At 54.0% G+C, this 19,916-nt stretch overlaps 10 protein-coding genes across 10 annotated transcripts; 5 read left to right on the forward strand and 5 right to left on the reverse strand.

Moving 5' to 3' along the window:
* Positions 1–119: 119 nt before the first annotated feature.
* PG985_002496 (uncharacterized protein) lies at positions 120–1,109 on the forward strand (the record flags this gene model as incomplete). Its single annotated transcript, XM_066822265.1, has 1 exon — positions 120–1,109. The coding sequence occupies one exon, from the start codon at positions 120–122 to the stop codon at positions 1,107–1,109; it is 990 nt and encodes a 329-aa protein (XP_066689697.1).
* Positions 1,110–1,561: 452 nt separating this feature from the next.
* Positions 1,562–1,945, forward strand: PG985_002497 (uncharacterized protein; the record flags this gene model as incomplete). Its single annotated transcript, XM_066822266.1, has 1 exon — positions 1,562–1,945. One exon carries the CDS (start codon positions 1,562–1,564, stop codon positions 1,943–1,945), a length of 384 nt encoding a protein of 127 aa, XP_066689698.1.
* Positions 1,946–2,571: 626 nt separating this feature from the next.
* On the forward strand, positions 2,572–4,496 carry PG985_002498 (general stress response protein Whi2; the record flags this gene model as incomplete). Its single annotated transcript, XM_066822267.1, has 6 exons — positions 2,572–2,595; positions 2,632–3,343; positions 3,396–3,432; positions 3,485–3,764; positions 3,792–4,141; positions 4,211–4,496. The coding sequence occupies 6 exons, from the start codon at positions 2,572–2,574 to the stop codon at positions 4,494–4,496; spliced, it is 1,689 nt and encodes a 562-aa protein (XP_066689699.1).
* Positions 4,497–4,906: 410 nt separating this feature from the next.
* On the reverse strand, positions 4,907–5,290 carry PG985_002499 (uncharacterized protein; the record flags this gene model as incomplete). The annotated part of the gene is made up of 1 exon (XM_066822268.1): positions 4,907–5,290. One exon carries the CDS (start codon positions 5,288–5,290, stop codon positions 4,907–4,909), a length of 384 nt encoding a protein of 127 aa, XP_066689700.1.
* A 179-nt stretch (positions 5,291–5,469) lies between these two features.
* On the reverse strand, positions 5,470–8,057 carry PG985_002500 (uncharacterized protein; the record flags this gene model as incomplete). Its single annotated transcript, XM_066822269.1, has 6 exons — positions 5,470–5,526; positions 5,571–5,629; positions 6,134–6,273; positions 6,328–6,918; positions 6,971–7,562; positions 7,625–8,057. 6 exons carry the CDS (start codon positions 8,055–8,057, stop codon positions 5,470–5,472), a joined length of 1,872 nt encoding a protein of 623 aa, XP_066689701.1.
* Positions 8,058–9,589: 1,532 nt separating this feature from the next.
* PG985_002501 (uncharacterized protein) lies at positions 9,590–10,324 on the forward strand (the record flags this gene model as incomplete). The annotated part of the gene is made up of 1 exon (XM_066822270.1): positions 9,590–10,324. The coding sequence occupies one exon, from the start codon at positions 9,590–9,592 to the stop codon at positions 10,322–10,324; it is 735 nt and encodes a 244-aa protein (XP_066689702.1).
* Positions 10,325–10,606: 282 nt separating this feature from the next.
* Positions 10,607–11,648, reverse strand: PG985_002502 (uncharacterized protein; the record flags this gene model as incomplete). The annotated part of the gene is made up of 3 exons (XM_066822271.1): positions 10,607–10,848; positions 10,914–11,129; positions 11,339–11,648. 3 exons carry the CDS (start codon positions 11,646–11,648, stop codon positions 10,607–10,609), a joined length of 768 nt encoding a protein of 255 aa, XP_066689703.1.
* Positions 11,649–13,593: 1,945 nt separating this feature from the next.
* On the forward strand, positions 13,594–15,319 carry PG985_002503 (UbiD family decarboxylase; the record flags this gene model as incomplete). Its single annotated transcript, XM_066822272.1, has 3 exons — positions 13,594–13,834; positions 13,981–14,719; positions 14,806–15,319. The coding sequence occupies 3 exons, from the start codon at positions 13,594–13,596 to the stop codon at positions 15,317–15,319; spliced, it is 1,494 nt and encodes a 497-aa protein (XP_066689704.1).
* A 323-nt stretch (positions 15,320–15,642) lies between these two features.
* PG985_002504 (3-ketoacyl-CoA thiolase) lies at positions 15,643–17,174 on the reverse strand (the record flags this gene model as incomplete). Its single annotated transcript, XM_066822273.1, has 4 exons — positions 15,643–16,441; positions 16,521–16,882; positions 16,987–17,072; positions 17,168–17,174. The coding sequence occupies 4 exons, from the start codon at positions 17,172–17,174 to the stop codon at positions 15,643–15,645; spliced, it is 1,254 nt and encodes a 417-aa protein (XP_066689705.1).
* A 978-nt stretch (positions 17,175–18,152) lies between these two features.
* PG985_002505 (Cytochrome P450 monooxygenase cypX) lies at positions 18,153–19,638 on the reverse strand (the record flags this gene model as incomplete). Its single annotated transcript, XM_066822274.1, has 3 exons — positions 18,153–18,304; positions 18,381–19,453; positions 19,565–19,638. The coding sequence occupies 3 exons, from the start codon at positions 19,636–19,638 to the stop codon at positions 18,153–18,155; spliced, it is 1,299 nt and encodes a 432-aa protein (XP_066689706.1).
* Between the last annotated feature and the right edge of the window lie 278 nt (positions 19,639–19,916).

A 19,916-nucleotide genomic window follows, 5' to 3' on the forward strand; every position in this document is an offset into this window, starting at 1 on the left:
ATACGAGAGCCCGAGCCGTTCGGACCACCGCAACCATACCTCTGTCCGAGCTCAAAGGCCAGGGACAAGGCTGTGGAGTAGGATAGACGCAGCAGGAGGTCTTTATCCGAGTATACACAATGGTGGCGCGTCCGTCAACAGCTCTGCTGCTGCGGCGGCTTCGTGGCCTGACGCCTGCTCTTCGGCGTCGCCCTGAAAGTTTTGTCACTGGCCGGTATACGGCACCCTACCAAGTCAATCGAGACTGCTGCAGACCCTTCTCCTCGACAGGCTCCGGTTCACCATCCGACAATGCCCACCAATCGACGTCCGATCCGAACTTCACCACCGTTTCGCCCGATGAAGTCTCCCACTTTAACGCTCTCGCCTCCTCATGGTGGGACCCCCACGGGCCCTCGCGCATCCTCCACCTCATGAACCCTCTGCGACATGACTTCATTCGCATGTGTCGCAATTCCGTCCTCGACGCCCCTTCCACCACGGGGCTTACCTACCTTGATATCGGCTGCGGAGGCGGCATCTTCGCCGAGTCCGCGGCACGACTGCCGGGTACAAAGTCCGTGACGGCCATCGACCCGTCGCCCGAAGTGCTGAACATAGCGCGGGGCCACGCACGCCGCGACCCGTCCCTGCGCAACAAGCTGCAGTACCTCAACACGCCGATCGAGCAGCTCACGGCCACAATATCCAAACAAGACCCCCAGCAACAGCAGCAGCCGCAGCAGCCTCAGTACGACGTGGTCTCGGTGTTCGAGGTGCTCGAGCACGTGTCGAGCCCGGCGCAGTTCCTGGACCAGTGCGCGCCCTTCGTCAAGCCCGGAGGCTGGCTCGTCATGAGCACCATCGCGCGCACGTGGCTCAGCTGGTTCACGACGAACCTCATGGCCGAGGACGTGCTGCGCATCGTGCCGCGCGGGACGCACGACTGGCAGAAGTACGTCAACGAGGAGGAGCTCCGGGGCCACTTCATGGCTGGCCGGTCCGGGCAGTGGGCCGAGCCCCGGTGCATGGGCGTCATCTACGTACCCGGCGTGGGATGGCGCGAGGTGCGGGGGAGCGAGAAGGTGGGCAACTACTTCTTCGCGGTCAGGAAGGCGGTCGAAGAGTAGTAGGCAGTGGTCCATATGGAGGAGGACGTGTAAGGTGGGTATCACATGTATTATATAATGTACTATATGGTCTGTCTACCTGGGTGGTCTCCATGGCTATTAGACTAGATATGGTGCTTCAGGCGCCATCAATATGCGATATACCCTTTGCGCCTGGGTAGCTAATTATCTGGGTCGATCCTCAACAAGACCGGCTTTCGTTGCTGGAATTCGGCATGGACGCCAACTTCGCAGTGTATTGTCGAATCACACAACTCCCAAACCAACATAAAGACACATGTATACCGGAACATAATGATGAAAACCGGCACTCAGCACAGAATGAAGTGGATAGATGCTTCCGTGGTCGTCTGACACTAGGCGGACACATAATCTCCCAGTTTGGCATCTTTGGGAGGGGACATCGTGACCGCCAGAAGACGGCTTCTAGAAGAACTCAACGTCCTCATAGCATGCGTTTGGCCGGCCATAGCCGTTATACTGCAAGCTACTCTCCTGCTCGCCTTCTTCTCAACTATGCACCAGGTCGCGGCCCGGACGATCCCGGCGTACGGCGTACGTGGATCTGGGCTGGCCACAGCCGCAGCGCCGTCTCAGACATACGGACACTGGTGTCTGCAACCTGCCGGGTGGCCGTTTTGCCCTCGACGATGGCAGCATCGGTCGTATCCAGTGTGATCAGCCGCGAATGGGGCATATTTTCAGCTTCAGCCTATAGCGAGGATTATCGGACAGGTCCCAAGCTCTGGGATGGCGCCGAATATAAGCTATTTCTGAATCAAGCAACACAGACTCCTTCTCTCCAGGGTAGCCCTGAGGCAGCAGACCCATCATGAGCCTGGTTAATATGTCTAATCTCATCGTTTTTCAACAAGCCTGCCATTGGGTAGCATATGAAGATTTTGTCAATCAATTTTGTAGTCAGTCAGGTAGAGCATGACTTCTTGAGATCATTGACATGGCATATAAACATCTTATATTGGCAATGCAATCGCCTATCTTGAGTCTTGGTTTGTCAATCAATGATCAATGTGACAAAACATGCCCCTGAAACTTCAGTGGTTGAGTGAGTACAGGTGGACTTGGGGCAATCAGCAATCACGGGCAGGCGGTTAGGCGGCCAGTGACAATTAGCGAAGGGCCCAAGCGTTTCAATAGCATCTCCCAAAGAACCAGGATTAAGCAGGTACCTGTAGGGCCAATTTCCCAGCAGCGGTACTTGCTTGCTGTTGACTCGGGAAATAACCTTACCTGGGCAACCGCAACTTCCTTCAACTGGGGTCCAACTTGGGAAGGAGAGCCTCCTGTCAATCTACCTTTAGTCGCAAACTTCATGATCGCATAGTAGGACGATATATCATCTCTGTTTCAATTGATCACCGAGACCTCTGGGGCTTCCTGCGGGTTTTTTCAACGACGACTACATCAGCTGCAGCTTCTACCTGTCCTGTACCCGCTGTTCATGCAATCCGCATCGCGACCTCGCGTTGATTGAGCCGGTCTTCCTTCACACCCTCAGCAGCAACCCAGCCACACCACCGCGTCGCTCGACGAAAGCTCGTCTCCAGCCGCCAAATTGTCAGACTTGCAGGAAGATATCAACGGGCAGGCCGTGTCCACCGGGATCATAGCTGTCCATCCCCCAGCCGGGAACAGAGATACCGCCAACAGACAGGAACTCGAAGACGACAACGATATCCAAGACCTCGACCCAAGCCGTGGGCGCTCGCCTCCTCCACGCTACCCGTATCCCGCATCTGAGGCGTCCGGCTCAGCTTCGCTCTCTATCCCACATACTCGGCCCGCTCCGCCGCCGTTCTTCGATCTCTACGAGTACGCATCGGCCGAAGATCTCGCCGACGAACATTTCGAGTCGCTACCGTCAACCGAGAAGTCTCCTGCGCCTTCGACTGCCCATTCGGCCTCCGCTGCAGCACCCGCATACGCTCCTCGCGCTACCAGTTCATCTGTACCCCCGCTCTCCCTTGCGTCCGCTGCTCACGCATCTGCCGCCTACCAAGACGTAGTCGCCGAAACCAAAAGGTCCCTTCCACAAGACAACAAACCAGAGTCGTCGGGCCAGAAGAGCGACGATCCAAACGAGCCGCCACCCGCTTATACAGAAGGCTATAGCCCACTTCTCTCATTTACATACCTAATGGCTGCCGCCGGTGGTGCGTCGAGTATTATTACTCAAGTCCAGCAGGGCGGTCCGCCGATCAACACTATCGGAGGTAGGATAACTATGAATTGCTTGTTTTGGTATCCCTGCTAATACTAGTACAGATGTCGGCGCCGATGAGACAATTACTATGGACCTGCGGTTGGTACATCCTTTGTTCTGTTGCGAACGACTCGACTGACACGACATCTAGGGGTACCCGCTTCGTCCTGTCGAGGGATGAGTTGCTAACGCTTCCCGAGTTTGTCCTTCTGTCTCTTTTCCCTAATGGTCTCTTCCCAGAAGGGCACATGGGGGGCTTTGCCGAAGGTGACGCCGTCCAAGTCGATGTTAGTACCCAGAAAGATGTTCCTATTGCTCAAGCCACTGCTACACTCACCCCATGTACATCCCCCTCCCGTTTGGTCACGAGCCCGACCAATGCGAGCTTGCCTCGCTCATCTACAACACGCAATCTTCTGTCAAATATCGACGTACATTTCACTAACCTCCCATCTCAGTATGACCCTGCATCCCTACAATATATGCTAGACTTCTTCCGCAATGTTGCTCAATCAATCCCGAATGAATCATCCCCCAATGCTTCACCTGATGGCGGTGCCATCCCCATCGACTCTCTTGGAGGGTCAAGAGATGACGGAAGCAAGCGTGCCGGTATCATTGTATTGCGCGAGGACCTCGACTTCTACGCCATTCCTCCCCGAGCAAACATTAACCAAGCAGAAATGATTGAAGTCAAGAGAGCTGCGGCGCGAGCCTTGCTGAGGCAAGACGGTATCTTCTCTGGCCTCAAGCGAAGCGATGAGCCCGGTACTACCGAGGCGCACCTGATTGAGATGCTTACTGCTGGGTGAGTAAAAGCCTGCTGGCTTTGCTAGTCATCCATGCGACTCTCTGACTTCTAACTAACAAGTCACAGTGGCTTCAACCACGACGATCGCTGGGGTCATCGCGCCGGCGAGCCCAACAAGGCTGTGGTGTGCAGTCTTGCCCTGGCTAGATTACGCAGCGACATTCGTGGAAACGATATGAACAGCAACGCCGTTGGCATGGCCCAAAAGCTCCTACTCTTCTGGCGCAAGCCCGCGAGGCGGTGCTGGTGGGAAGGCGTCGACCTGGAGGATGTCGAGGGCGTCGATGGACCTCTGAAGGTGTGGATTCGCCGAGTGTGGACCCTCGAGATGAGTGTTATTGGCCTGCGCTGATGCACCCCGGCATCGTAAAAATCGGCTACGGACGGTGTAGCGTAATTTTCCTTTTTGTTCAGCGGCATATCTGTTTTGCAAGCCAGCAGCAAGAAAAGGCTGCAATGTTTAGGATTCCCTGTCGTTAATAATTCGTTTCATTAGGTACTATAGGAATACATGCTGGAGATGAGGCGTCAAGCCTCAATTTCAAAAATAATTGATGTATTGCAACACTGCCCCGACCTTGCATGTGCTGGAATCATCGTCTGAAAACAGTTGCTTGACCCCTTGCTTTAGTACATGCTCGTAGATGGTTTGTATACCAGGTCCTTGACGCCGTGCCTATTCCTCTTATCCATTTCAATAGATTGATGTATCCAATTTGTGCCTCCTTGTATCCGCCACCCCGTAAACCCAGTGATCGCATCTCATGAAGTCGCAGCATGCGCCTTCTTCTTTGCAAGTGCACTCAGCTTCTCGATAGCTTCTTTCAAAACTGGCAAGTTCGCACCCCTAACATGAGCATTGCCGTTCACGGCAACCTGTCGACCCTCCTTGAAGAACATGAACGTGGGCATGGCGCTGATGGCATAATGCGCCGCGACATCCCTGGCGTGGTCCACATTCACCTTGGCGACAGCGAACTGCCCGGGCAGGCTATGATAGGAGGCCAGCTCCTCGAGGCGAGGCGCGATGGCCTTACAGGGACCGCACCAGTCGGCGTAGAAGTCCACTACGACATAGGTGGTGCTCTTGAAGAGCGCGTTGAGTTCGGCTTGCGAGCTGACGGAGACGGGCTTTGCCTGGGCCATTTTTCTGCCTTCTCCTTGGCTTCAAACTTTCGAATAGAGGGAGGAGGCGGTGTGACTTCTAGGAGGGTTCCGGATTTGTGTTTGAAGAACAGAACTTGGGATGATATTGGTCTCCCGATGAAGAGTAGACTGCGGATAGGTAACCTCCTTGCGATGTGATATGGACATATACGAGTGTATTATACGTTGAGGACGTCCTTGGCGCTAAGGGGGTTTCGAGAATAGTCGGCTGGATTCTGCCTCGACAGTAAGCGGGTCGTCGGTCGGTGAGATTATGTACCTCCTGCCAGCCGCCGGTCGCTGACGAGATCAGACGGAAGCTAGTAGTAAGGTTTGAGGCTAGAACGACATAGAGCCAATTGCAAAGTGGATATATGCTTTCACTTCCAACGACCCATCTCCGTTCGTCAATAGTGACCTAGTCATTGCCCAATAAGCCTAGAAAAGCATACTCTCTCCATGTCCTTGATCGTCGGATCACGGTCGGTTCCTGGAGCAATTGGCGGCTAAACAGCTTGCGGCAGCGGTATAACTGGGTGCGATGGAGCACGGTTGAGGGGATAGCTGGTGACGGAACTAGCTGATGGAGCTGGCGGCAAAAGGGTCGGCGGCTGCGAGATATGGATCGTCCATGCCCACTCGACTAGATGATCGTGAACTCGGTCGTACAAGTCGATGGCGGAAAGGTCAGAAGCCCTCCGAGATAACTTTCATGATCTGCTTCCATAGTATTGGTGCACCTGCGCCATTTGCCTCGACATGCTGCTTTTAACGCCCCAACCCTTTGGAAAAGTGCGCCGACTGGTTTTAGTAACAGAAGCTCGTAAGTCCCCGCCCACTCACTTGCATGATGTACGAGGGGAAACGCGATCAGATCGTCTCCAAGCGCTTCGTGAATCTCGCTGGCATCCAAGCAACCAGCGCCATCGTTTTCCATATCCAGGTGCATGGTCGACTTCGTGTCCGCTATTAGTATGGCTTTGCTGACAGGTATCAGCAGTCCTTTCACTCTAAGATGACCCGAGCCCGGTATATACGGAGATTGAATAGGCTCGATATGAAGTACGTCGAAACAGACTGTCCCTGGTTTGGTGTACGGGTCACCAGGCCGGGAGTTGAAGTGGATGGGTCCATCCCATGAAGCCCATGACCAACTAGGGCCCTGTGGGCTGGCAAGTCTTCGTCCCCAGAGTCCAGAGCTCCGCGTGATCCACGAAAGGCCATTCGCGAGGTCTTCCTTCCAAAGGCCGGCAACGGGAGTGAAGCCCGTGATCTCTGAGACCCTATCCATAATCCCTGCGAGGGCATGGAGCTTGTCCTGTTCTTTCGTCAAGGACCGAAAGGTGTAGGACTCCACGATCGCATACCATGAGCTCAGGACGTCCTTTGGGTTCTCTGAATACCGATTCTTTCCTCCAAGCCAGGGCATTCGACTGTAGAAGCTGCCAGGCAGTCGGTTGTCTTCTGACCAATCACCACTCCAACATTCGATGAAGATCAAGTCCTTGGTGAAATGAATCAGCCTCCGCGAGAGAATTCGCTCCTGAAACGTCCATCCTCGGTTGTTCCAGTATGCCTCTTCCAGGTCCATAGTGGGCTCGTGATACAGGGAAGGGGGTGTGTTTGACCTGGAGATAGCAATGGCCAGCCTCGATCGAGCTCTGGGTGGGTATGGAATACGGTATCTTGGCAGGGGGCAGCTCGGGTGCTGACCGTTTTAGGAACCCGTCGTGGGCCGAGCTTGCGCTCGTCGCGACAATGGTGACATATGCGTTCGAGTATATCTTGGCCATCCGCGGCGCCTCCCTGTGCCAGTCGTCCGCACTGTCTTGGATGATGCAGAGCGAATCAATCCAGACATAGCGGAGATCCAGCGCCCGTGTGACCTCGACGGCATCCTGGAAAGATTTGGGTAGGGCTTCAAACTCAATGAACCCCCCGTTGAGGGACACCGTCTCCTGGGTTGTGACCAGAAAGGGGGCAGTGGTCTGAGGCTTTCCCCAGACGTGGCTCAAGGTTGCATAAGCTGTTCCAGTAGGTATACCATCAGTCGCAACCAATCTCACCCCTTTGCAGCCCGTGCCAAGGTCAAGTAGTCTGCTAGGAAGCTCTCCATCATGCTTCGATTGACACAGAGAGTGGTGTTTAGAGCAGTCGTCTAGGTACTCCTTCATCGCCGTTTTGTTTCCTGTACTTAAGCACACATCGCCAGGAACCCGCCCTCTGATCCTCTTTGGTGTCGCATGATCGTCTTTGATAACGTGGTCAGTTTCTATTGTGTAGAAGCAGTTTGCAAATGAGTGAAAGTAATTTGGAGGTTCCGCAGATTCTTACTAGTGTTGCCGTAAATTCTGACCGGGACACTAAAGCCGTACTCATCGTGGTCGCCGTATTTGATCACCAAGTCGCATAGATACGGACCATTCTCATTTGCCGGCAGCCGTAAGTCCCAACGGCTATCGGTTTGGATAACCACAGACTCGATGAGGATTTTGCCGTTGCAAGGTCCCATGTCTGGCACCTGATTGACTCGATTCTTTTGTGGCGAAGAATGCCACCGTATGCCGCGACTTAGTATCTCACAAGCAGGGCAGCCAGAGCTCAGCAGCTCGGTAAGCTCAGGGTAACGAACTGAGCGGTACCATGGAACTTCATATGTAAGCCACGTCGTATAAGCAAAGTTGAAAGTGTAAGTGCAATACTGGCAAAGACCGTTAAGGAGAACCGGCTCGCGATCATGCCATAGAGTAACAGCCGTGTCGGGCATATCTACAAGGTGGGTAGTTTCAGCCTCAAGAAGCTCTATTCCGATTAAAATTGGTCTTGATCAGGCTCCGGTTTGAAAGGCAGTAGGAGTTCAATTAGATGGTTTGTAATTAATGGGGGGACTGGCGACGAGATAAGCCATGATGGCGAGAAGCCGGCAATAGTGGAAAGTAATGGTAGTCGTTGGGATCCCTTTCACTTGATTTAGGCGCCGCTATGGAGACGTTGGGTGTGACAGCTGTGATAGGCAAATCACTCTGCAGGTTGCATGTTCGGGTCCACCACCCATACAACACTGTTGGGATCTCCGACTTACCGGGAAACATTCCTCCAGTCAATGATCTATGAGCTGAAATCAAGAATGAATATATCCGTATGGTGTAGTTATTCTGACGACGACTTTATTCTATCGTAGCTACTTGGTAACCCGTCGAAAGGAGGCCAATATCGAAGACTTGAATAAAGGGGCTACATGGTCTTCTTCCCCCTTTCCACGCAGGGTGGAGGATCTCAGGTGATGAGTTGGGTAACACAAATCCAAATGCAGGTTTGCTTGATTTAGCATTAGTGACTCAGAAGGGGATGCACTTTCTCTGGTATATTCTCACATTCTGTTGGCATATCATATGACCAGTGGGCTGTGTTTGCTGGCGGACCTGATACAAATCGGGAAGGAAAATAGCAGAAGAACAAGAGAAATAGTATACTTGGCTAGTATTCCAGCTCATTATCGGGACATGATACCTTGAAAGACATCTTTGGGGTTACACAGTCAGATTTAAGAGAGATTTGTAACACGAAGTGAGCAAACATCTACATAAATTGCAGCGGTGTCTTAGGATTGACCGGGTTGTTGGAAATCAGCACATAATGACAAGACCTCGTTGCGTTTGCGCCAACCCTGCTTGGGACATCATTCAGCAGCACGGAGAGCCTACTGTTGACTCTTCCATCTTCCTTTTCCCGTACAGTCCCGGATATAAACTGCTGGAATCATAATTAAACATGTATTTCATTACTAGTTGCGAATGGTGTGCCGACGAAAACAGGATTGTTTGCAGCGGGCAACACATGAAGTTGATCTGTTCCACGTGGCATAGTACAAGACCATCCGATCACGTACAGTCGCCCCCTGAAAGATTATTACTCAAAGGATACGTTTGAAATACTTCGTCTTCTGCAACGTTTGCGGTTGTTTCGTGGTAAGATATTGTGTTATTCTATAGATTTCTTTTGGTTCGAAAGAGGCCTGAACGTATTTCCCACACAACTATGGCCCATCGATACTTCATCTGAAGTCTGAAACGGTGGTAAGCCCCTGTCAAACTTCCAGGGATGCGCGTGCATATATGTTTGATGCAGGCTGGCGGCAGTTTCTAACTACCGTCGTAAAGTGACAAACGAGGGGGCAAGGTGATAAAAACGAGCATTGGTGCCGCGCTCCTGCTGTCTCATCTGTTTCGCTTTCAAGTAGTCCTTTCCTTCGCACCCAATCTTTACTTGCATCAACTAAAAGCTGGGCCCAGCGACACCATGGCGAACGAATGCAACACGTGTAAGATGACAGGCATCGACCTCAAGAAATGCGCCAAATGCCAGACTACTCTCTACTGCTCGAGAGATTGCCAAAAGGACGACTGGAAGGCCCATAAGAAGGTGTGCAACTCCAACAGCCAGAACCGCCTGCCGGACAATATCGGGCCTATAAACGTCACCCATAACAACACCCAAGGGCTCTCGCCCCCTCGTGGCCTTGAGCAGCCCATCTCTAAGCCGTATACCCACCTTCACGAACGCAAGTGGCTCCATGACCGCCCGGAGAAGGACGTGTATCGGCTTCTCATTGACTGCTACCGCATGCGCATGGAAGACACATTCAAGTTCGAAGGCCAGGCCGAAGCTGGCTCCGCACAAGCCGGCACGGCCGACCCGGAGCCGAGCTTCCGCCGCTTTCTCTTTACGGTGGAGGCCAAGCCCGACTTGCTGCCCCCCTGGTGGGACGAGACCAAGAAGGAGGCGTGCGTGCAGCTGGGCAAGTCCGGCGGCGGCTGGAGCCGTCTGGGCCGCGTCGTGACCAAAGCCGGGATCATCGAGCACTACGGAGACCCACGGTTCCCCATGCAGCTGCGTCTCTTTGGCGAGCAGATTTTCGGATACACCCCCGGGGCTCAGGGCAGCAACGGTGCCCAGATCATACGGCAAATGATGTCCATGGAGACGACGGATGGCATGGCGAGAACGCTCGGGCATCTTAATTTGGCGGCTTAAAACTGCAAGGCCTGAACGGTCTCGCTGCTGCTTTCATTTTGATGCAGCGTCATGCTAGTACACACAGCCCTTGAGGGCCCGAAGCAGATCATGGCGAAGTCTCATCTAAAAAGCGCACTTCACCCTTGTTCATAGCTCATGATTTGAGGATAACATCGTATGATCTCTACTTTGTGATCATGTACAGACCCAGCAATATGATTTCAAACCCACTCAGTCATATTTCTTGCAGATGTATGCGTGATATCCCTCAAAGCCCTACATGTATAAAGTGAAAGCCCTTTACGCCCAGACATACAAAATGTTGGCGACTATAGCTACTAACCCCTGAAGTCCGAAACGTCTCACCAGACCAGGGGCCGAGTCCTTGAACGGGTCTTGAAGCGGCCCAGCCGGCGGAAGTGGGCCATCTGTGGCAGCACTGTCGTCGTTGGTCGTAGTGGTACGCTTTCGAGTCGATGTGACCGAATGTATAATGACACTCGTCGGATCCACGATGACCACGGCCGTTGTGGTGTGCGGGACTTTACACTTGAAATCAGTTCCATGTGTAACTAACCCGGCGACAGTTACAGAAAGGGAGACCTACACGCAAACGTGTTGCGATACCACGTCTCCAACTGAGAGGAGATGCCGGATTTGCACATTATATAGATGTTCCCATTTGGGCTGCCTCTCGACTCGAGGACCACGGCATCCTGGCAACTCCAGCCAGCGGGACTAAGCAGAACAGGTATCTCATCAGTATAGGGGGCAAATTCACGATGAGGACATTTGGGTTGTAGCAAGAACAACGTACCAGCCACTATTACCGGCACAAGCAGTGGCGAACTGGCAATCTCCGGCGGTGGGATGGCAACACGCGCCGTAGCCGCCCCTCACCGCGAAGGTCGCGCCATGCTGGCAGGTTGCTGTCTCCCCTATATGCCATCAACACGAAACAAGCGGTTAGTCTTTCTCCTTCATTCCCGTGATGATATTTTACAGAAAGCACTGTGGATGAGGTGGACTCACAACTTGGACCCGTGGATGGATCGGGCCAGGGGAACTTGCCGATGAAGCTGGTCCACCCGACTTGGGTCAGATAGCTCACATCCGCTTGGCGTTTCCTCCTGAGCTCGACATTGGTGTTCGGGGCATGGCTTTGCGGCACTGGCACCGACGGCGGCGCGGTTATGCTAGGCACCGGCGAGTCACCTTTGCCTTGCTCCGATATTCCGTTGCTTCTTTCCGAATGGGGTGCTTCGGTTGATGTCGGGAAGCTAAGAATCTCGGCTTGTGCCGCTGCGCAGAGTATAGCGAGACTGAATATAATATATCTCATGTTTATCACTAGTCAGGGAATGGGTTACAATAGTATGGCAAGGAAGTATGTAATCAAAGTGGTACAGGAACAAACCAAGGTTTCCCCCAGTTTTTATGGAACCTAGGCTGAATGTCTTGGGCTCGAAGCTGAATCGACTTGGTGGATACGATAACCGACAGCTGAACCTGGTGGCGCTGGGATAGCGCACGCCATCCTCGACGCTAGATCCGTGTTCGGTCGTAGTGGTATGATATCTCTCTTCAGAACCGTTATGCAATTGGTTCTTTGTCGTTTGCTTGGCTCCTTAATTACTTTTGTGCAGCAAGGATGCCGGCTGTAGATGGCACAAATCACACGACCGCGAATAGAAACACGACAGGGACCAAACATTAGCAGGCAAGGGTGCATCACCGACGTGGGTGCATACTCCAACTTACGTGACTCAACCACTATTAGCTATTATTACAAGATTCAAGGTAGTGCTATATAATCTGTCGGTCCGAAGTTTTCAACGTCCCATGTCTTACAGTAGAAGCATGGCCTGCTACATTCAACAGTCCCAAGCACGGAACGGAGAGAAACAGATGAATTGCCATACGGGTGGGAACTAGCAAGATCAACATCAGAAGCAATACAATACGTATTGTAAGGGATCCGTGGGAAAAGTCAGCTTGATCATGGCCAGGTCAGCATCACAAACTTTGAGTTGTCTGTGTTGACTTCTATAAGTATCTCTTTAATTCCGGATTTTATACAAGATCGAGAAATTCGACGCCCATGTACAAGCCAAAAATCATCAGGTCTAGTGTAGGCATGGCTTGAACCCACCATTGAATGAGGCCGAGTATGTATAGGGATCTCTTGGAATGGTATAGAGTGTTATACGTTTTCTGGACTACAATTGAGGGTTTCGACCGGGATAAGACTGGCTCTCGGCTGATTAAGCACAATCCAGAAGCTTAGAGATAGCCCCTCAATGAATCCCGTGGAGTTCGCGGCAAAATTGTGTTCATTCAGGACGATATAGAGACAAGACATATGCTTGTACCTCCAAATAGCAGAGAGTGACTCAGTAGAAGACACATGGAATAACACTGTTACGCATGGGTATACCAACACCATCCATTAAGATGTGGTCCCCTCTCTTGTTGGTTTGCTGCCACCGCATGCGATGTGGGAAAAGATGCAAGCTAATGCCGATCCTGTCCGTTAATGCATGCCGAATGTTACCAGCAGAAGCCCACGCATGTTTGTTGTCTTCAGATCTCGGCAGACATTTGTTTGACTTAGGCGGCGCTTTTCAAACATGCAATTGTGCTACCTGGAAGGGTAAGTATAAGTCTATTACCCTCAGAATGCTACTGTTCAAAGGGATTTCAAATTACCTTGCAAGGTCGTACTGTCTCAAGGGGTAGAAATGATCGTGAGGTCCAATTTAGAATTAGACTCACCTGTCAGCTAACCATATTCACTTATCAGCAATACCGCTGGCCCCACCAGACGCACATGATAACCCGCTAGATGAATGCGGGGTGGGTGGGTTGGAACTGGAGGGGCGTAGGGGGCGTCATCTCTCAAAACAAACCTCAATTGGCGGTGTCCTATGGGTTGGTGAGGCGACAAGAGTATTATTGGGCGTCCAATATTCTTGATTCTATGGACGATCCGGAAGAACAGTGACAGGCAGGGGAGTCTGGAGCAGCCCATGGAGGCGATCTGTTTTCCCGGTACTGACGCCGAGACCGGCTGATGGTCTGCAAACGGCCCGCAGCCCTGCAGGCGACCCGTTGATCAGGAGATGATATCATGTTAAATCCCGCCGCCGCCGAATTGCAAACACATAAATAGTACCCTAGCTACTTTATAAACATCTGGGAAAGATTACCGAATAGGGAGACTCATCAGGCCATTTCTTGTCGGGGCCCCAAAGTAAAAAAAGCCAGCAGCAGCCAGTTCTCTGACCATGTCGCTGACTGTGCTGTCCGATGACGACATCCGGAACATCTGCGAGTCCCTTACGGGCGCCGAGACCGAGGCTCTTGCGGACCAGATGAGAAGCGCCCTGCGCGACTACTCAACCGGCACGCAGAATATCGAGGCCGGGCTGATCCACCAGCCCGAGCGAACAGTAGTGCATTCCAATGCAACTAACGCGACAACCTTGTTCATGCCCAGCATCAATGCAGACGGGCATGCAGTGAAGGGTAAGTTGCCAGATTCACCGACCTAGTGTTCTTTCGGCGTGGTGGGCAACCAAGTACTGCGTAGCAGCAGCAGCAGCAGCAGCAGCATATACGCTTCTCCGCAGAAAACACCACCGCCCTCTAAGTCACCGCTAACACTCGCCCAGTTGTCACGCTATCCGGGGGAAATGCGGCGCCCGGCAAGCCCGCTGTTAAGCCGACGGGCTCCGTCACCGTCTTCTCGCCGCAGGGCGTCCCGACGGGATTCCTCCACGCCAAGACCCTGACGGCGTTCCGGACGGCCCTGGCCTCGTCCTGCCTGCTGACGAAACGGCAGCACGTCCGGACGCTGACCGTGTTCGGCTCGGGTCTGCAGGCGTACTGGCACGTGCGGTTGGCGCTGCAGCTGCGCGGCGACAAGGTGAAGCAGGTGTACGTGATCAACCGGCAGTTCAGCGACAGCGCGCAGACGATCCTCAAGAAGTTCTACGACGTGCCCCTGGCGACGCGGGAGCGCGAGGGCTGGGCCGACGCGCGCTTCGCCGTCCTGACGCCCTCGTACGGCGAGTACGAGCGCCTGACCAAGGAGTACGTCCGCGCCGCCGACGTCATCTACTGCTGCACCCCGTCCCACGAGCCGCTCTTCGACCCGACTATCCTGACCAATACCAACGGCCGCCGCAAGGGCCGCCTGATCGTGGCAATCGGCAGCTACAAGCCCGAGATGCGCGAGATTCCCCGCGAGCTGCTGGAGCAGGCCGTCCGCGGCACGCACGGGTCCGCCGGCATCCACTTCCACAAGCACGCGACCGAGGGCGGTGTTGTCGTCGTGGATACGCTGGACGGGGCGTTGAAGGAGGCGGGCGAGATCATCGAGGCCGGTATTCAGCCCAACCAGATGGTGGAGTAAGTACACCTACACCCCCAGCCCTGAACCAAGCGAGCAGAGGGAACGTAGTCACAAGTAGCTAACGTGAAACCAACAAAATTAGGCTTGGCGAGCTGGTTATGATCCGCAAAGCAGCCGAGGAAGAGGACTCAATTGCCTCAGCATCGACACCAGGATCGACCCTCTCCTCGACCGACATCTCGTCCGACCTGGACAAGCTCGACCTCGCATCGGGCAGCTCCGCCATGTCAAGCATCTACGGCCGCAACTCAGCCGAAGCCGCCCTAGAGCGGCGCGGCAGCGGCAGCGGCGACGCGGGCGGGGGCGAGAGCAGTGGCCGGGGCACGGGGAGCCCCAAGCGGTCCGGTAGCTACACCAGCCTCTTCAGCAAAGTGCACAAGCGGCGGTCCTCTAGCCAGGGATCCATCCGCGCGAAGCAGCAGCAGCAGCAACAGCAGCAACAAGACCAACCGGACCACCTGGCCCGGTGGCTGACGTCGGGCAACGTCATCTACAAGAGCGTGGGGCTGGGGCTCATGGACCTCGTCGTCGGCACCGAGCTCATCCGGCTCGCCAAGGAGAAGGGCATGGGCCATCATATCGCGGACTTCTCGTAGAGCGAGTGGGACAGCCTTATGTTAGAACCTTTCCTGTTCTGATTGGCGTTTGTCGTTTTCATGCGTCACGGTGAATTAGTGTTGTCAAGGTCAAATAGAAACAGAAACGGTGGGAGATATGGGGGGTAGTAATCCGGTCATGTCAAAGTCTCTTCCTCGTTCTTCGTACAGACTACGTAGAAATAAGCCTAAGCTAATTGTGCCGTGGAACCAATACAAGCGAATACCATACCATGCAAACGTAATAATAATGATGCTGATTTCGAAACGACCGTAACCCATGCATTATACCAATTTCCCGGCAGACAACTTTTGTTCTTTCTCTACTCAGCAACCCAGACGGCAGCCATACCCATACCGGTACCGATACACATACTCGTGACACCGACCTTCTCGCCGCGCCGCCTCAGCTCGTAGAGCAGGGTGCTGACCTGGCGGGCACCGGTGCAGCCGAGAGGGTGGCCAAAGGCGATGGCGCCGCCTTTGGGGTTGATCTTCTCCATGGGCAGGCCGAGCTGGTTGGCGCAGTAGATACACTGACTGGCAAATGCCTCGTTGATCTCGAAGATGTCGACGTCATCCTTGGAGATGCCGGTGAGCTCAAACACCTTGGGAATGGCGCGCCAGGGGCCCAGGCCCATGAGCAGCGGCTTCACGCCCACAATGGACGCCGCGACGTACTTGCCCAAAATCGGCTGGCCCAGCTTCTCGGCCGTCGACCGCTTCATCATCAGCACGGCGGCCGCGCCGTCCGAGATCTGCGACGCGTTGCCGGCGTGGATGGACCCGCCCTGCGCGAAAGCACCCTTCATCTTGCCCAGCGACTCCGCCGTGGTGCCCGGCCGTACGCCATCGTCCTTGGCCACCGTAATGGTCTTGGTCTCGCCCGTCTTGGGGTCCTCCCACTTCACCGTCAACGGGTGGATCTCCTCATCGAAGAGGCCGGCCTTTTGCGCCTTCTCGGCCTTCTGGTACGAAGACGCAGCGAAGGCGTCCTGGTCTTTGCGTGCAATCTTGAGATCGGTGGCCATGTTCTCCGACAGGACGCCCATGGGCACCTTGCAGTTGGCGGCTTCGGGGACGGACTCGAGCAGCTCGGAGAATTCGGAAACGGCAGCGGGGCTATATGCGGGAAAGAAGTCAGCTGTCAGCAATGGTTCCTGGCTTGCAAATTCCATAGCGTGGTATGATTGTTACGTACCCGTAGTGCAAGCTCATGCTCTCAACACCGGCGCCGATTCCAACCTCGATCATGCCCGCACGGATCTGGTTGGCGACGTCGGCGCAGGCCTGGAGGCCCGAGGAGCACTGGCGGTTGAGGGTGCGCACGGCGGTGGTCTCGGGGAAGCCGGCGACGAGGGCCGCGGCGCGCATCTCAGTGGCGCCGCCGCCGGGGGCCAGAACCTCGCCCACGCACACGTCCTCGACCAGCGAGGGGTCGATCTTGGAGCGCTCAATAATGCCCTTGAGGGCGCCGGCCATCAGGTCCGCCGCGTGGGTGTCCTTGAAGCCGCCCTTGCCGCCCTTGGTGAATGCAGTGCGGAGGCATGCTGTTACGACGATCTATTGGGAATCGGAAGGGTCAGCCTTTTGGTGAAGCGAAGCTAGCTAGCCGGGCAGTGGTGGAACTTGTATATAGTAAGGAGGTATGGTAGAGGTGAGCTTACGTCGTCGGGGCTCTTGATCAGGAGTCGCTCCTTTGCGGATTTCGCGCCAGCGATCTGGCCAGAGATCTGCTGTAGACGGTCGAGAGCTGTAGACGCCCCACGAAAAGATCGTCAGTCTGGCTTCTCTTTTGGCATTTACGGCAGTGTAGGGGGTAGAGAATGTGCCTCGAGCGTTACTTACCACCCATCTTGATTGCCGGTATTGCGGTGTGGGTTGTCCGGGGTGAAAAGGAAGACGATTACTCGCTGCGACGGGCGAGTTTGGCAAGGAGGAGCAAGGAGGACAGGTAATATAGATAGATGCAGGTAGCGCAATAGGTTTCAATGCAATATAAAAGAAAATGAAGTTGAAGTTGAAGTATTACTGTCCTGTTGGTCCGGCCGCTTTGTATGGATTCGGTATTGCTTGAGTTGTCGTATGAATGAACCTCGGAACAGCAGATCGAAGCGGGTCACATTGCTTTAGTAACCGTCCGGCACCACAGCACCCCTGTCAGTGCGGCGCGCAAGCCTCGGAGGTGCATTCTGACATCAGCTTGCAAAGTTTGGCCTGTCAATTTGGGGGACCTGCTGGAGGGGCACATGTCAGGCGTAGCCCTGTGAGACCGCTAAATCTCTAGCTGTCTTGCCGTCTCCAAGTGGACCATTCTTTGGTGGCTGGCAGCGCAGGGCGTCGTTGGTTTTCGGGGTGAGCCTGGGCGAGACTTTCACATGCCAGAACAGCTCGAATCAGACACCAACTTCATATGCTTACTCACGCATGTATACAAGCAGGCCGCGAAACTGCAACGCCTCGTGACCTGAGATGGCGCCCTTGTAATGGGGTCATTTGATACCTCAAGTGTGAGCGCCCAGAGAGGACAGAGAATATAGTAAGCAAGATCAGGAGTAAAACTGTCTTTTCAGTCTACATAGGTATATGGATTTCACAGGTCTGCCTGTTGTATCAATTGCTTGATCTACAGTAGGCCCGGAGGCTAATGTGGGACACCACGGGGTTGTACCGAGCTGCGCGCTGACTCGCTGGGTTTTCTGCACAGCTGGGCTTCTGAGCTGGGGAAAGTGCATCCACTTCATCAACAAGCCGATTGGAAGATGGGTGTCATTTCCCCCAAGTCCCCAGGTCCCCGGATGTCTCGCTTAGTGCAGGGTCCGAAAGCGGCTACCTATTTGTTCGCTGGGTTGACCCTCTCAAAGCGCAGCCAGAGCTGGCCGCTGGTGGGGTGAGAGGTGTAGCCGTCTGTGGGCTCAATACCCTCATCGTCGACAATGTGGCTCGTATAGTTGGTGTAAATGGCTGCGACAAGCAACTTCATTTCTACGCCAACTATGTTAGTTTTCGATTCTCGTTGGTACGCTTATTAGCCCATTTGCAAGCTGCAGCCTTTACCTACCGTGCATTGCGAAGTTCGAGCCCAGGCACATGCGACCCCCGCTGGAGAATCCCCAGAATTGCCGGCTAATCTCTTTATGTTTCTCCTCATCGTGTAGCCATCTGGTGTGATCCCAGGTCTCCGCATGCGGGAAACACTTCTCCTCCCGGTGCAAGTTGTATGCCGATGCCGAAATGCGGACACCGCCAGGAAGCGTATAGGGTCCTATCCGACACGATGGATCGGGTGTAACTCGCGGCTCCGGCCCGCCTGCGGGCGCATATAGCCTGACAGTCTCGATAATAACGGCATGCAGCAATAGTAGGCGGTCTAGCTGCCCGGAACTGGGTATGGTGACCTTGCCACCCTCCAGGCTCATATTTGGTGTTAGAGAGAGGAGCTCATCTCGCAACTGATGCTGGAGATCCAGCGACCGGGATAGGTGCCATGATAGGTAAGTCAAAGCTACTCCGGTAGTCTCCTGTCCCGCTAATAGGTGATCAAAGATCTCTGAAGAGATGGTAAGGTTTCTCTGGGATATTGCAGTGCTGAATATGGGGGATTCCTTTCCTCTGGTTATTTCCTCCTTATCCAGCCCGGACAACAACGCACTTATCACGACAGGGTGGTCTGCGGGAGCCTGCGACTTGTTGCCGCTTATCTGGAGAGAGTCTAGTGTGGCGGCGCACAGCTTTCCACACCATTTCTCCAGCTCTCTGTTTGCGGCGTCAACATTCACAGGTGTCAAATGGAGGCCGATAGAACTGGAGACCCTAGATAGCAATGGCAACTCCTGACTGAAGAAGGAATATCCTTTTCGAGCACGATAAAGTCCCTGCCAATAGTCGCGGTAAGTCTTCTGCTGGACAAAGCTGGGGCTGTTGCCAAGGCCAAAACAGTAGGCCGAGATGAAGTCCATAGCCACAGCTGCGAAAAGCGAATGCACATCAATTCCTTGGAGCTCCTGTCCCTCACGAGAAGTCGCCCCGAGGATAGGGAGTACCCGGTCGTTGAGAATAACGTCTGCCTGCGCGGCAAGAGCAGCGGACGAGTGAAGATATGACTTGGAGTAGACGTGGGATACCATCCGTTTCCTGATGGAATGGTGCTTCGCATAGATTGAAGAGAACATATTCGGCACGCTGGTAGTTGCTCAGGATTCTGCTTGTAGGTAATTGACTTACATGGGGCTTCTGCGAACTCACCCATAGTTGTTGAACACCGAGTACCATTGATGCTTGTCGAAACCGCCTTGGTAGACCGTCTTCACACTCTCCATATCGTTGATGCTAACCTCATAAGGGGCGAGGCGGACGATGGGCCCATACCTCCGATGAGCGTTGCCAATGGTTCTATTCTCCTTGCTGGTATACCTGACCCAGAGGATCCAGATTGGAGAGACAGCACACGACCAATGTGCTTTCGGGATCTTTGCCAAAGGCGAAAATAGGACTGGGTATATGATAAACCGGAAAAAAGATAGAGCTACCAAAAAAACGACGGAAGAGCACACAACATCATGATAGATCACCTGAAGTGCCATTTCGGACAAGGTCA

This window comes from Apiospora marii, assembly GCF_038362585.1.
Source record: "Apiospora marii strain CBS 49790 chromosome Unknown utg000002l_segment0_segment0, whole genome shotgun sequence".
NCBI classification, from domain to species: domain Eukaryota; kingdom Fungi; phylum Ascomycota; class Sordariomycetes; order Amphisphaeriales; family Apiosporaceae; genus Apiospora; species Apiospora marii.